This window comes from Aythya marila (genome assembly GCF_965140915.1).
Source record: "Aythya marila genome assembly, chromosome: 2".
In the NCBI taxonomy this organism is placed as follows: Eukaryota; Metazoa; Chordata; class Aves; order Anseriformes; family Anatidae; genus Aythya; species Aythya marila.
In genome coordinates this window covers 3,334,846-3,350,442 of record NC_139043.1, presented here as the reverse complement: position 1 = coordinate 3,350,442, position 15,597 = coordinate 3,334,846, and the positions used below count along the sequence as shown (strand labels likewise).

The following is a 15,597-nucleotide window of genomic DNA, read 5'->3' as shown; positions in this document are numbered from 1 at the left end:
CTACCTTACAGATATCCACTGTTAGGGCAGATGAAACAGAACATGAGTGATGAAAGGATTTATGTAAAGCAGACAGCAGCAACTTCATTGCTACATTATGTTACCAAGAAAGCAAATATCTCTGTGACTGCACATTCAGTAGAGTGCTGCTCTACAGGAAAGTAATACAAGGTTGTAGCTGGTCTTCTGAGGGAGCTTTCACTGTTTTTAGACATCATCCTCATATAGGCACCCTAAAGAACAGAAGTACCAAAATTTAAGTGTTTTTTTTTTTGTTTGTTTGTTTGTTTGTTTGTTTGTTTTTGTGAAATAACCATCAGTATTCCATCACTAAAATCCTCCTATCTACCTTTCAAGTCACCCAAAGTAATTTAGATTGCCTGGATTTGGCTGAAAATGGCAAAAATCAATCAGACTTCAAACATTGTAAGTCTTAGAAAGGGTAGGTGTCAGATCTCAGAGGAACAAAAAAGGCAACTCTGGCAGAAGGTACCTCAATGCCAACATTCATGTTAGTTCAAAAAACAGCAAGACTCAAAGTTGTAAAAAAAATAAAAATGGCAAGACCTTACCTTAGTTTCCTTTTATATTCATCCTCAGAAACAAATTCTCCAGGAAACTCAGGAACTTCTGTTGATCCCCACTCTGGTGACAACTAAAACAGAAGAATAAAAAATATATATTCTCTTAAGTTAACAGTCCTTTTATCAGCACACACTGAGAAATGTCCCTCATGTGTTCACAGTCACTTTCAATAAATTTTAAAGCTGCAGCATGAAATTCCTTTCTTGCTGAAAGATGCTCTTTCAAACCCAGGCACACCTGCACACACAGAGAAATAATGCCTAATCGTAACATGCAAAAAAAAACAATCATTTTGCAGACCTCTTCATTGACCTCCTCACTAATTATTTCATGCAAAAGCAATGACTATAGATGGCAACAAACCCACGTAATTTTACATAAAAATAAACACAGTATGATGAGTCACCTTTAATTTCTTGTCCAGATAAGCTGGAGATACCCAACCCTGTCGAGATGGGCTGGATTTTGTGGGTTTAGTCCTGACCAGCCACTTCAGAGGATGAGCCGAATCAAGGACTTCCACATATTGGCCTTCCTTCAAAGTGATGGTCTCCTTGTCAGGTGCAGCCGGCACATAGTCAGCTGTGACCATGTAGACATCAAAGATCTGTGTGGATGAAATGACAGTTATTTTGAGCTCTGAAAAGTGAATACAGTAACACCAGCAGAACACAAGTGTTTATCTATATTTAATGTTTTATTTCCCAGCCTCTTTATGGCAAAAAGAATCACTGTTTGCTTTTTGCAAGTTGGACACAGTTTCAAGGAGGCTTAAGCCATATTTTCAAAACTATCCAAGTTATTTGGGATTTACATGATTAAAGAATGAATTTTGCTCCCAAGGAAAAAGAATGGTCCTGAAAATGTCAAAACTGGCCAACATTGCCAAAGGTTTATTTTTTTTTCTTTTTTCTTTTCAGAAACTTTTTGAAATGAACATTCAAAACCATCCTAATTTACACTAAATTCTGTTTTTACCATTCTGATCAACTGTAACCAAGGCCACAGAAAATCAAGCTCTGACTTTCTGAAGCCGAGTGGTGAAAACAAAAGGTATTAAATAAATAAATGGTTAAGTTTTGACCATGTTGACTTGAACAATTTGTTCAAGATCCCACGGTGAGCCATGAGAATTTGATTCTCTTCTCTGCATCACAGGTCCAATATATTTTATTAGTAAATGCACCTACTGAAGTGAGGTACATCCCCAAAGGGGTTGGAGATCCTTAAAATACAGGAGACTGATCATTCTAGTGTAAGGTTTTCTCCTTGTATGAAACTTCCCCATAAAGGTATCATACCTCTCCTCTGGAATCCCCATCTTCAGATTCAGATGAGGATTCCTGAGCAATGGATGAAGGTCTGGATCGTCCATGCCGAGGAGATGCAGAGGGAGTTTTTGACTCCTCATCGCTCTCTGCACCTGGCACTCGTAGTGTAGCTAAAAAGCAGAACAACGCAAAAGTAAGAAATTAAGATCTCCTATTTAAACATGAACCAAATCTATAACAACTTTCAGTGTCCTAAAAAACAAACATTGCCAGAGAAGAGCACTTGCAGTATTTAGTGTGATATCCTGCTGATATATAGGACTGAGTAAAAAACTGAGATGTTTTAATGCATGAGGCTATGTGCCTACTGCATGTATTGTTACTGCATTACAAGAATATCTGCAGGAGAGGTATGTCTCTAGTTTTGCTTCAAGATAAAAATTTACTACGTGGAAATAAATAGATGGCAAGATAATCAATACACAATGCACAAAACCAGATATTTTTCACATAATTCATCAAGTCCTTGATTTACTGCACAGCTATGCACAAAGTTTTCAGCCTTGACTAGATTTTAAAACCCATTTTGAGCTAAAATTTTAAGACATAGGAAGTCTTCAAAGCAGGATTCCTCTCTTACTCAGGAGTGATGCATATCTGAATAAATCAAAGCACCTACGATGTTCAAAATGAACTTCTTCCATTTTTACAATTTGTTCTACACTCCAAAGCTCACATTTAATCCTATTTACAATAAACATTGTATGCCTAAAATGGACACTAGCCATCTCAGTGTATTGTAGTAGCTTATTTATTCTTCAAATTTGTAGACTAAGACGTTAGTTTGGATGGGCTCTTACTAAAATTCTTTGTACTAAACATTTACTAATGTTCATATGCTTATGCAGGCTGTCTCAGAACCTGCTTCACAAACGTCACTGATATTTAAAGACCAAATGATAACAAAGACTTCATATTTTTCTAAACTAATTAAATTGTGATTGCCAGGTTGCTTACCCTGACTTATTTTTGCAGATACCATTTCTGAGATACGAGAGGTGAGTTTCTGGAAGAACTCTTCTGTTCCAACATCAGCTAATGAAATAGGGGTTTTGGGTACACCTTCCCTGCCAGCTTCAAGATCTCCTGGAAACAACAAAAAATCTATTAAGCATTGAATATGGCATTGGAAAGTCATTTTTAAGTAACAAAAGCTTCTGTGGAACGAAGGTCTAAGTTTCTTCACTTCTGTTGCTTTTATAATTGTTTGCTTGCATTTCCTTCACAAAAAAAAAAAAATAACCCTGAACAGAGACCAGTCCCAAAAAGTTCCAATATTTTGGACAGTTACAAGAGAACAGAAGGACAAAAGTAGGTGGTGATCATGAAAAACATAGACAATCTCTACTGTAGGTGTAAAGTACAGAAGAAGGTGAGAGAAAATAACTTCCCTTACCTTCAGAGGGTTGAACAGCTCTGAAAAAAAGAGAGTAAAGCATAGTTAGAAGTTAAAATGAAACATGTAGTAAGAAAATCTAATGGAGAAACAACTCCTCACAACTTGTGCATGAAGGCTGAGAACAGCTTGATTAGGACTCTGCTTGGTGTTGGGCAGTGCTGTTTATCCAGAACACCTCCACTGCTATCTAACACAACTGGGGAGTCACTGAAGTAGATCAGTGTCAGAGGGCTCACCCTAAAAGCAGACACCAGCACTGGCTCAGTCGAATCACTCCATATCCTACAGCCTGTACTGTCTGAATTCCTTTTGGCTACATCAAGATTTGGAGCACCAGGCTCATACAAGCACAAACACTTGGCTGTCTTAACCTTTGAGCCAAATCCCACCTGAGAATTCTTATTCCTGACTTATTTTAAATCTGTAGCTTGATAAGACCTGGGTGCTTGGGAAATGGGTTGCAGAGTAACTTCTGTTTCTCAGCTGCCACACAGACAAGCTGACAGCTCTTACCGGAGGAATTTTGACTTCAAAGAGAATCATGCTACAATGACAGCTTTTATTAGCACCAAGCTCATTCATGGGAAAGGGGCAGGAGACTGCATTGTCAATACTGACTGAAAATGGCTGCACAGGAGTGAAGAACCAGCACCATTTGCTTGCATCTGGTGAAGATATGCTTGTGGTGTTTTCCAAAACCACAGCTCTGTCAAGACACTAATGTCCTGAATGCACCATCTCTGCTATTCCTGTGCTTCTGGGAGTCAGACAACACCTCTTCTGTCAAATTGTGGCAATTGGGGCGAGTTTTCTGACAATGAAAATCAAAGCTCTACCAGGCCTCTACAGAAACAGTATCGGCATTTATTTATTTATTCATTGTAATCTTTCAGTGAAGCACCTGAGCATGGTTATGTGAAGAAATTACCGCAAACGAATCAAGGATATAAATTTTCATTGCACAAACCGATCTGCCCTAATTCTCTGTTAGTACACAGAAAGCAGGAGAGAGCTCACTCCATTTTCAGACAGTGATAAACTATGTATCTTCTAAGTATGCCTAACAAAGCCCCTGGGAGATGCTGCAGTGAACCAACTGAATTCATAGTGCAGCTTGCTTCACACCAAAATCCCCGTGCAGGTAATCTCTAAAATCAGCCGTAAAACCTGAACGCTAACAGGCAAGCTTGATGCTTTCATGAAATTACGTTTCAGCTGAAAGTTATCAACTATTATAAAGATTATCATATAGCAAACAGAACATTTATAGAGGAATACCAGCTATAAACTTTTGGAAGTTACAGACCAGTGTCACTTAGTCCAACCAGGACACATGTCCTCTGCTTTTTGATTAGGTCCCTTTTGTCATCAATGGAGATAGACACTTCCAGACAGCAAACTGACTCCCAGGATGGAAAATTCACCCTCTGGAGGAATACTGATCAATGCTTTTAGGCTAGGTATATTCTAGAAGCTAAAGCATGTTCCGGTGGATATCAGTTTTCTGAAAGTACCTCCCTAATATCCAGACCAAGTATTGCAAATCAAGAGGTTATCTTAGGGGCATTTATAAGTGAGAAGTTTGTGAGCAGACCTTTTTGATCTAATACTTTTTTTTTTTCTTTCTTTTCTTTTTTTTTTTTTTGTGAAGCATCAATGTGTTTAATTGTTGGCAAGCACATTACCCTGCATTTTTTTGGCATTCTTCTTAGAGGATGAAAAAGTAACAAGATTTTTATATGTCCCTAACCAAATATTTTTTTGTCCCTTGTTCCTGTCTTCCTTGATAATCAGGAAGAAATGTCTGACACTGATATTACAGCATTTATTGGACTCTTCATTCATGGGGCCTCAAACTATTTTACTAGTGTCCATGAATGAATGATCTGCATATCCTATATCAAGAACTATAAGGGATAGTCCCATTTTAGTGATGGGAAAAATGAGTTATAAAGAGTCAATGGTCAGTACTACAGATGTTGGTATTCAAAATCTGTGTTCAGGATCCTCAATAGAAATAGGCTCTTTTTTGTAGGTACTAAGCCACTCACTTCTCACTGTTTTACCAAAATCCTTTCCAGCTTCCTTGCAGCAACCAGACCAGTGAGCCCTCTGTCACACACAGCCAGTAATTTCACAGTGAAATCTGGTGGTGAGACGTATACAACATGTCCAAAGTACAACACTGCCTAAAAATGACTTGGGAACTTCTGCAGGATGACACCAACACTGTTCCACTTCAGCATGGGTGGACAGCCACTTACCCCAGTGTGGTCATTATGGCTTCTGATACCATCACGCGCTCTTGGGTCAGAACTTCAGCTTCTTTCACTGCAAGATTAGGATTTACCATCAGAGGACAGAAGACATAGGATGGTCTTTTTATATATTTATTTTAGGCACATTTTCTAGACATGGACTACTGGGAATACTGACATGGTGAATCTGCTTTCTTAGTAGTTCCTGAGCTGAGACACATACTCCCACTTATGCGATGCAAACATGTTGTTCCTCTCCCTGTACACAAAGATGTACAATTGTCCCATTTCTCTACAGTGCTCAAGCTATTCTGTTGTAGCTCTTAGTACAGTAAAAAAAGTGGGATGAAAGGAAGGATAAAATAAAAATGCTTCCAAGTCCTTCCTAGTGCTGCCCCTACTCTCAGACTGTATTTACTTCCCCATCCTCTTAGTACAGAGAACATGAAAGAAGTTAAGGAAAGCTCAGCAATAGTGGAATCAAATAATTCTGTCTGCCTTGGATTCCTAAATGCAACTCTGCAATGCAAAATATCCTAGCAGACTGAAATATTCATCTTAAAATATTTTATTATGACTTTTTCCAGCTATTTTACGTTGCTTTTTTTTTTTTTTTTTTTTTTTTTTTTTTTGTGTGTGTGTGTGTGTGTGTAGTTAATATAGTTCTTTCTCATACTTGTCTTCTGCTTATACAGAAAGGATGCTGCTTTTAATTGAAGCTAGAGTCAGAAATCAAAAACAGTATTATAAAATTTAAGAGCATCATCATCTGCAAGGCAAGGAAAGTAATAGCTAATCTTGTGAAAACATATTTATTTTGGTCATGACTTGATTATTTTCCTTATGACTCATACTCCTAGGACCTGTATGAAAGGTAATATGGAGAACATGTCATTATTATAAGAAAAATTTACCATCTGCAACTTCTAGGGTGGCAGTGCAGATGGACTGGCCAGCTTTGTTGGTAGCAATGCATGTATAAGCTCCACTGTACTTCTTTTTAACATCCAACAGGATTAGACTGTGATGCATATTTGAGCTGGCGAGTTTATATCCAGGAGTATCTGGTTTGATCCACAGGATGTCTTCCTGAGACTCTTCTTTCAGCCAAGTAATAGTTGGTGGTGGATGTCCTAAAAGGAAAACCAATGCAGTGAATTTGTTTTCCTAATGGTGTCACTTCTGCACAATCACAAGCCATGCTGTGAACAAATGCTGCTTTTGATGTTTCCTGATTTTTCTCCAAAAATAGGAGTCATAATACATAATAAAGGAACATAAACCTTTCTATTGCACACTCATAAAGACATTAAAAGCTTTTTAAAAGCCAAGGCTGTTAATCAACACATCTTCATAAGACTAATATTTATTTTTATCCCTATTTTTACATACAGAAAAATGGAGGTGAAGATGAGTAACATGCTTTCCTGCAAAGTGCACAAAATCTCTTAGAGTTGGGAGTAAAGTCCCAAACTTCAGATTAAATACTGGAGGTGAGGCTGCAATGACTTGGGTCAGAGAGCATCCAAAATGCATCATGAAGTTATGCAATTTAAGTGTTATGCAGGGAGACTAGGTAACTATTCACTTACCTTCAACTTTTACTGATAATGTGATGCTGGCACCTTTCTTCACCTTTTTATTAGTAAATCTTTCTAGGAACCTTGGTGGTATCAGCTGCTCATGGGAATCTGAAAATGACATTATTGATGAAACATGGTGACAACTTCAGTGTGAGTTTAGACTACTGAAAAATTCCTGCAGGCTCTGTCATCACCTGCTGTGGCTTCTCTCACCTGTTTCTGGCTCTTCTTTCTCATCAGGATCTGTAACACAAGGAGAAAAAAATAAATGACAAATACAAATGCCTTTCTGTCCATGAGTTGATGAAAAAAAATAAACAGAAAAGGGATTCCAGAGGATCACCCATTGGAGAACATATTACATAAATCTTAGTTCTATTAAAACATTATTCTGAAGTACATTTATTAATAACGACAAGAAGGGTTCTATAGCACAGGAATGTATCCTGTTTAGGTTTTCAAGTACTATTACAACACATACTTGCAAATATCATTTTTACATCATAAAATACAATGCCTCCCTACCAAGATGACCTAATTAGTAATTTCAGAACAATTATGTTAATAAATACAAATGCATCTGGTCATCTCTGAAAACAGCAGTTTCCACAACTCTCAAAATTTTAATTTATGACAGTGTCTTACTACAACAGCCTGACATATGACTTATAAGAGGCCCTCAGTTTCAGTGAAATTAACCGTTAAAGTTAACGAGGGCAGGAGTAAATTGTATGTTTATGAGACAACAATCAGATCCTAGAGAAGTGATATGTCTCATCTTTGGGACTCACAGTAAATTTACTGAAGAACTAAGATTAAAGCACGTCATGTTTTAACTACAGCCTTCCCCATCTCCCTTGACTTCCCTTGGTAGGCTTTCTCAAGAAAAAGAACTATACAAATGGAAAGATTTCAACTTGTAAAGGTTTCCATTTTTCCAGAAAATCAGGTGCCAAAAATAGGTCAGTATTACCTTTGACTACCAGCCTGGCTGATGAATATGCAGAACCAGCAGAGTTGATGAGAAATATTGAGTATTGGCCAGCATCTGACTTAGTGACATTGAGAATTTCCAGTGAGTGCAATTCCCTTTTATCGATTTTCAGGATACGATCCGAAGCCTTTAATGGCTGCCCATTCTTGAACCAATAGAGACGGGGCTCTGGGTACCCTGTGAGGAGCAGTTACAGACACAGACAAGAGAATGCATCAGCAACATTGATTTGGGAACATCTCCAACCAGGTAGATCCTTCTGGACAGCCAAAGAATCCTCAACTGTGCCCTGGGATGTTGTTTTGAAAGTTTACCCAACTAGAACTGACAGCAAAATCATGAAATTCTATTTATTTATAAAAGTTCTTTTGTGTCTCTTCAGTTTCTGGCACTCCACATATTTGTTGCATATCCAAATGCCTTCCAGGTTGGAAAGGTAATGTTCATGCCTGACTTGCAATGTACATAAAGTGAAAAGTCCCTAGTGAAGTAAAATGTGGGTCTAAGCACTCTGGCTTATGTCACAGTTTAGGTATTGGCTCCAAAAACTGAAGCCAAAAGATTTTTCATCATTTTTACAGGCAACAATCAGAAAACAAACAAACAAACAAAAAAAAAAAACAGTACCTCTCCCTACCATAGACAGGCAACATCAAAAGGATGTTTCTGCATTTTTAAACTTGTAGTAGTGACTCCCTGACAGAGTAAGGCAAATCTAGTATTGTTTCATTTATTAAAGAGCAAAAAGGACACTCTCACTGTCTTTTTTTTCTTCCTTATTGTTCCTCTATAACTAATGTGCTCAGAGACTAATGTGCTCAGGACTCAGTTTTCAGAAGCGTATACCTGTAATTATCCCTGTAGATATAGGAACAGAATGAGACACTTAATTTGCTTGAGTCTTCTGCAAAAGTCAATGCATCAGCATTGACTCGTCAGAACACACAGACATTCTTCTGTCTGTTTTGTGTAAACATGGAGCAAAATGCACAGACTGGGGAAACGACTGCAAAGCACATTAGAAAACTTTGGCCAGCAGTTCACCCTGACAACAAACCTGGAACAAAAGACAGTGTTGTGGGCTCCCCTCACCTTTCACCTTCAGGTGGAATTTAGCCAGTGGTGCTCCAGGTGCCACATGAATATCATGAAGTTCATCAAGGATCTGGGGCAATTGCTCTTCTTCAGTGGTAGATTCCTCCTGTTCTCGACTAAGAAGTGATTAGAATTAGAAAGAAGAAAGTCAGCAAGCCAGAGAAGAGATAGAAATCAGAATTGCCTATTTTAGATTAATTTAGTCAGTGTATTTTGTCATTATGACAACAGATTCAGCACCATATGGCATTTAAAGTAATGGGAAGATATTGTGAAGAAATATCCAGGCTAGCCTCGAGGCAGCCAGCGTAAGTTTCCACATGATAAATGTCCAGCTGTTGTAGTTATGTATGTAGTTATTGTTGCATCTGAAAATTCAGCTGGTCGGTGTTCCTTTATGACATTAAACTGGCCATGCCAGATATATCAAAAACAGACTTTGTATAAATACATGTGGCAATCTTATCATTCCAAAAGTCAGAAAGAGCTAGAGTTTGATATTTTACCTTGAAATATATTCTTTGGCACTATAGTAAGAAGATGTCTCTGTTGCATCTGCTGCTGTCTCATAGTCAGTGCTGGTCACTGTTAAATGGAAAAGGAAATGTTTTATATACTCTGAAACTTTATATTACTATAAACATACTTTCCCTATTAATGTGACTGGCAGTTTGATTTCATTGCTGCTACTGCAGCAGGCTCCCACTTGCCCCTGCATTATGTAAAACATCTCAGTTTATCAGAAAAGCTTTGCTCAGAGCCTCTCTTTGGTATTGGCAAAACCCAGCTGAACCAAAGAGGTTTGGGAGTGAAACATTTTGTGGGCAACGTGTACATATTTTTAATATGTAAACAGTGTTTTTCTTGAAAAAATATATATATATATCCACCTCTGAACATGACCCCTTCCCTCTGTTTTTTTCTACAGTGTTTTTGAGACTTACAGTCCACTCGAAGCTCAGCCTTGGTTGAAGCAACTCCCATGTTGTTTTCAGCAAGGCAACGGTAAACGCCCATGTCAGTGGGGACCACAGCTGTGATGATCAGCTGATGGCACCCCTCCTGGTCCTCGTTGATCATGTAATGATCATTTTCTTCAATAGCTTTCCCATCCTTGAACCAGCGAACCGTGGGGAGGGGTTTGCCAACGACAATACAGTCGAAGCTGACAGGATATCCATCTTGTACCTCTTGGTTTTGGAGCTCAGTTAAGAACATGGGAGCTAAAGCCAGGGTAGTTTGGAGAGAAGGAAGAAAAAAGTGGTTGTGTTAAAATATGTATTTTAGGAGCACTGCTGCCCAGAGCCTGAAGACTTCTGGTTTAGGGCTTTAAATTGCAAAGTAGTTTCTTTGTTCTGTGATAACAGTCAAGAAGAAACTCCCTGAAAAACACTGTGAAGATATTCCACCATAAGCATTGCAAAATCACAGCTGCAAACTGGAACATAGTCTTAGTTCCTTCCCTTTTCAAAATGTCTTTTCTTCCTCAGGACTGTTCTGGAAACTGTTTCATTGATGTAAGAACAATAAATTTATAGCACTTATGGCACTCTGATTACAGTAGGGGACATTCCTACTGTGAAAAGCAGCTTTATAAATAAGTGAATACTTTGCAGTCCCTTGCCTTCATCACTGATCTGCCCTCCCCTCCACATACAAGAAAGAACAAAAACTTCATCTTTTTTTCCAAAAGTGCAAAGTTTCCAGGAAAATATCTACACAAAATTAAAAACAAAAATTTTAGAAATTAATTCACGAGTGAGAACATTCTGACATGTTCCTGCTGCCTTTTTCAAATAATAATAAAAAAATGTGCTTTACCTACCTGTATCAGAAGTCAGCAAAGGTGGTGGTGGTCTCATTACTGGTGGTGCAAACTTCCCAGGGGTAGGCGGTGTTGCTTTCCCAATACGCAATTCAATTTTCTTAGGGCCCTGTTCTAAAATGTCAATCTCCACAGGAATTCCCAGAGCACCGAACATCTCTCTGAAACGAGTGGCGGCAGTTTTTGCCTCGGACAAGATTTCAAACTTGATGTAAATGTATTGGTCATCCTCACGATATGTCTGATGGTCAACCACATCTATGTCCCCTTCATCCGCGCTGACAAAGAGCTCTTCCTCCACATCAGATATCTCCGTTGAAATCTTGGCCCTGAAAAGTCTATGAAGTCTCCTCCCTGCTTTACGGAAAGCATCATCCAGCTCGCTGCCAGAGGAGCTCTCTGTCTCACTATCAGTGCTTTGTTTAATTTGCTTCTCCTTACGAAGCACTTGAGGTTCCTGCGTGCCAATCACCACCTTGGCACTATGTGAAACCTTCCCAAATTTATTGGATGCCTCACAGGTGTATTTACCTGCATCTTTCCTGTCCAGGCCAGTGATGATCAAAGAGCAGGTCCCATCACTGTAATTATCTATGTGATAGTAGCGACCATCCGAAAGTTCTTCCCCATCTTTCAGCCAACGGACTTTCATGTCAGTTTTGCTGTGGGCCACGCACTCAAGATGCAGAGTGCTTCCAGGCTCTCCACAGAAGTCTCTGAAGGTCTCAGTAAACACTGGACATTCTTGTTGCTTGATCTCTTTCCTGACTTTGTAGCCTTTGAAAGCAGCCTGGATCTTCACAGCAGCCTTGTTCATGGAAGGATCATCTAAATCTGCTATTTCTGGTTCAGCTGGCTTAGCAGCCGGGGCAGCCACAACAGTCTCCACACTGGATTTCTCCCACTGTTTCCATAATTTGCCTGTGGAGACGGACTGAACCTTGGTAGTAACACTGACACTTCTCTTTCCAGCTTTCTTGAGGTAGTTCACTAGTGAAGGAGTCCCAGCTCTGGACTCATCATCTGAGCTTGTGAAGGACAAATCTGCTTCCCCTGTCCTGGCCAGCTCATCACACGTGGAGTACTCCTCCGAGTAATAGTGAGACATCTCTGCTTCCTCCTTCTTCAGCTTCTGGAGCTTCTCGTCCTCTTCAGGCACCTCACTGATGGAATCCAAGGTGGGCTCCCGGCTCATCCGGCGTTTCTTGGCCAGAGCTTCCCACAGGAGGTGGAGGTCTCCCTCCTGTGCAGCCTCAGGGGGCAGCCTGGGCTGGACATGGCCATCCACCAGCTCTTCCTGTTGGCTTGCAGGGGGTGCTTCCCTGGCGATCTCTTTTAACATTGTCACTGTAGGCACTGAGGAGAATTAAATTGATAAGATGTTAAAAGACAAAGTACGCTCTGAAAAGCACATGGAAACAGTATTCTAAAGTCTGGACGTAAGAGGACCAGTGGCACTTAACTAAGCATTTTGTTGAGAAAAAAATATAAATTTAATACAAATGGACATGATCTTGGGCAATGTGTTCAAGGTGACCTTCCTTTGGGCAGGTTGTACTACACACCAGATGTCCTTTTCAACATCATCTATCCTGTGATTCTATGCACGTGCCTAAGAAATGACCAGACAATAACTATTTTTCTTCCTCACACATTTGAATAATAATAAAAAAGAGCTTTTAGAGTATATATTTTAGAATAAATTTATGAGCTTTTAAAATGTTGCAGTTGATGAATATCTACTGCCAGTGGAGCCTGGAAAGCTATTCATGCTCACCCTGTTTTAAAGCTAGACAGGACTCCATGAACTGTCTTGAACAGATGTCCAGTGTCTGTAATGGGAGGTGAGACTCCCTTCAAGTGGAGGTACCTGCCAGTGGATACCCTGGGTTAGATTTGTCTAAGTCTGAAAGCTGTGACTCACTGACCTGCCACAGTATGGTGCCCAATGACACTGGAGGTGCTCCAGGCTGTTTGGGACATTCTCACATGGCTTGCAGATACAACACAACACCTATGAGTAATCTTGGTCCCTCCAAAGAAGGAGACAGAGTCCAGGGACGGTATCCTAAAGCACCTCAGTTGGACTAGATGCCTATGTGTGGGCAATCGAAGGCTAAGGTTGCAATTCAGCTTCCTATGTGCTATGACCTAGTGCCATTTAGGATGGCCAGGACAGGGGCTGGCAGATATCACGCAGAACCTATGAATGAGCCTTGCTTTTTGAAGTGGTAGCTGAAGGCCAGGCAGGATACCCTAAAGTATCTCAGAAAGCACCAGAAACCCAGGTAGAGGCAACTGTATCCCACCTTAAACATCAGAAAAATCTTATGTGAGCAGATCAAAACTATTAGAAATTCAAGAATTTACTGATCTATACCAAAAAGGAAAATAACAATTCTTTGTAGATCTTAGACATAGCTTGTAAAAGAAAACAAATTCCAGTCCAACCCGTGGAGATGTCCCTAAATGTCCATAAACAGAACTGATTTAACAGCACCTGAATGCACACACCGTACCTTCAAGACACAAGCTGGCAACAGATTTGACTTCTGGAGAAATCATGCAGGTATATGTGTCCTGATCTTCAGGTTTAAATGCATGGATAATGAGTATTTGCTTTTTTCCATCGGAGATGATTTCATATCTCCCTCCAGCATGTATTTGTTCTTTTCCTTTCAGCCACGTCACACTCTCTTTGATTTCACTTGATAATATGCACTCCAGGCGAGCCACGTCCCCTTCTGAGACTGATCCTCCCACCAAAGGATGGGTGACTGTAACTGTAGGTTCTGCAATTAAAAAAAATAAAATGGTGAATTAACACAGAGAACATACCACAATCTGACTTTAAGGCACTCCAGATCACTCTTTGAAATGTCCATCCTTCATTTAATTGCTGTAGACAAGCAAAAGAAAAGGAAAAAATCACTGGCAGCATCCAAAGTTTACACTTCCAAAACTGTACAAGCTCTCCTAGGGGTTAAACTAGCTCCACTTAAATATATACATGCAAAAGTCATTGCATTTTTTCCATTCCTGTGTTTATTTTCTGATCTTCATTTACCCATCACAACCAGTATTCAAGCAGTCCTACAGATCGTAGAAGATCTTAATATTTAGAAGTGAAAAACCAAAGAAACAAGAAGAATAAAAGAGAAAATAGATAATGAAAAGATGCATTCATCCAAGTGCTGAAAGAGAAAAAATAAAATTATGCTAGTTTAGGAAGAGTTTAAAAAATCTCAAAAATCATAAAGAATATCTAAAAAAAAAAAAAAAAAACAAAAAACAAACAACAAACTGTCTTCTTGCAAATGACATATTGTTTGTACGTCACTGAAGCTCAAAATGAAGTCAAGAAAAATGCATCAAACGTGCAGATGTTGACTTGGACCTGACGACTCAGCACACGGCTAAGTTCCTGCAAGCAGCACACATCTGAGTGTGATCCACCCCTCTGCTCATTTCAGCAGGGTGAGGGAACCACTGCCCAAAATACCTTGGATTTGTTGTAGACAAAGTGAGCATATGCAGAGTTATCAGGGTCCAGCTGACACACTGGAAGTTTTGTTGCAAAACCATCATTGAGTATCTGAGCTTAAGAGCAAAAGAAGATTTTTTTTTTTTTATTACCATTATTCTCACTTTGAGGAATTTACTTGGCACTCAGCTATCACAGAAGGAGTTGCAAGAAAACAAAGATTGAGGCAGTGGCTCTGCCTTCCAAAAGTGGCACTTCCAAAGTTACACCAAAAGACAGCAAAGAAACTGTTCTTCAGCACTCCTTCAAGGGGGTTATTACAAAAGATATGCAAATAATGTAAAGAGAGAGGAAGATGGGTGAAGAAGACAACATTGCCCATCACAGCTTCAGTAGCAGGGTCTCGGTTGCCACAAACACATTCCAGCATGCCCCTCCTGATGCATTCCATCTGAACTCCACCAGAAAAGAAACTCATGGTCACCGGACAACACATGGATGCAGTGCAGGCCGCAAGACAGCTTGATGCAGGTTGGAGAAATAAGGGTCGAGTACTAACAACACAGCAGGTTTTGCTTTGTGGCAGCCCAGAACAATTTTTTTTTCCAAGCTCTTTCTCCTGTATTGTGTTGGCAGCAAAGCACCGAAAGGTGTTGCAGAGTGAACTCTTCCAGGAGATACCTGGGATGGGAGAAGCAGACATGCCATGCGAAACAGGCCTACAACAGCTTGCAGTCCTCCATGGGGGCACCTCTCCTTTCTCACCTAGCTGCACCGTTTGAGGGAAGTGCACCGGCTCGCTGGCCCCAACTTTGTTTAGAGCCGAGACGCGGAATCTGTAGGGTTCACCTGGGGTGAGATCGTCCACGATAAACTCCGTGTTTGGAATAATGCCCTTGCTGCATGACTGCCAGCCAATACCTGGGATTTTCCTCTCCACTTTGTAGCCTAGGATGTCACAACCACCGTCGCTCAGCGGCTTGTACCAAGACAGAGTTACAGAGTGACTGTTCTTACTTAAAACTTCTGGTTCTTCGGGGGGA

General features: G+C 39.9%; 1 protein-coding gene across 13 annotated transcripts in view; it reads right to left on the bottom strand.

Annotated features, from left to right (window-relative positions):
- Positions 1 to 15,597, bottom strand: part of OBSCN (obscurin, cytoskeletal calmodulin and titin-interacting RhoGEF) — a 185,601-nt gene that overhangs the window by 55,479 nt on the left and 114,525 nt on the right. For all 13 annotated transcript variants that reach the window (XM_082754701.1, XM_082754709.1, XM_082754707.1 and 10 more), the window contains 15 exons: positions 13,590 to 13,862; positions 11,071 to 12,426; positions 10,190 to 10,468; positions 9,752 to 9,830; positions 9,243 to 9,361; positions 8,130 to 8,327; positions 7,370 to 7,399; positions 7,166 to 7,264; positions 6,488 to 6,706; positions 5,580 to 5,646; positions 3,313 to 3,332; positions 2,874 to 3,002; positions 1,887 to 2,026; positions 992 to 1,192; positions 573 to 655 (listed from right to left, as the gene is read on the bottom strand). In XM_082754701.1, coding sequence (XP_082610827.1) covers positions 573 to 655; positions 992 to 1,192; positions 1,887 to 2,026; positions 2,874 to 3,002; positions 3,313 to 3,332; positions 5,580 to 5,646; positions 6,488 to 6,706; positions 7,166 to 7,264; positions 7,370 to 7,399; positions 8,130 to 8,327; positions 9,243 to 9,361; positions 9,752 to 9,830; positions 10,190 to 10,468; positions 11,071 to 12,426; positions 13,590 to 13,862 — 3,292 coding nt within the window. The remainder of the gene's footprint in view (positions 1 to 572; positions 656 to 991; positions 1,193 to 1,886; positions 2,027 to 2,873; positions 3,003 to 3,312; positions 3,333 to 5,579; positions 5,647 to 6,487; positions 6,707 to 7,165; positions 7,265 to 7,369; positions 7,400 to 8,129; positions 8,328 to 9,242; positions 9,362 to 9,751; positions 9,831 to 10,189; positions 10,469 to 11,070; positions 12,427 to 13,589; positions 13,863 to 15,597) is intronic.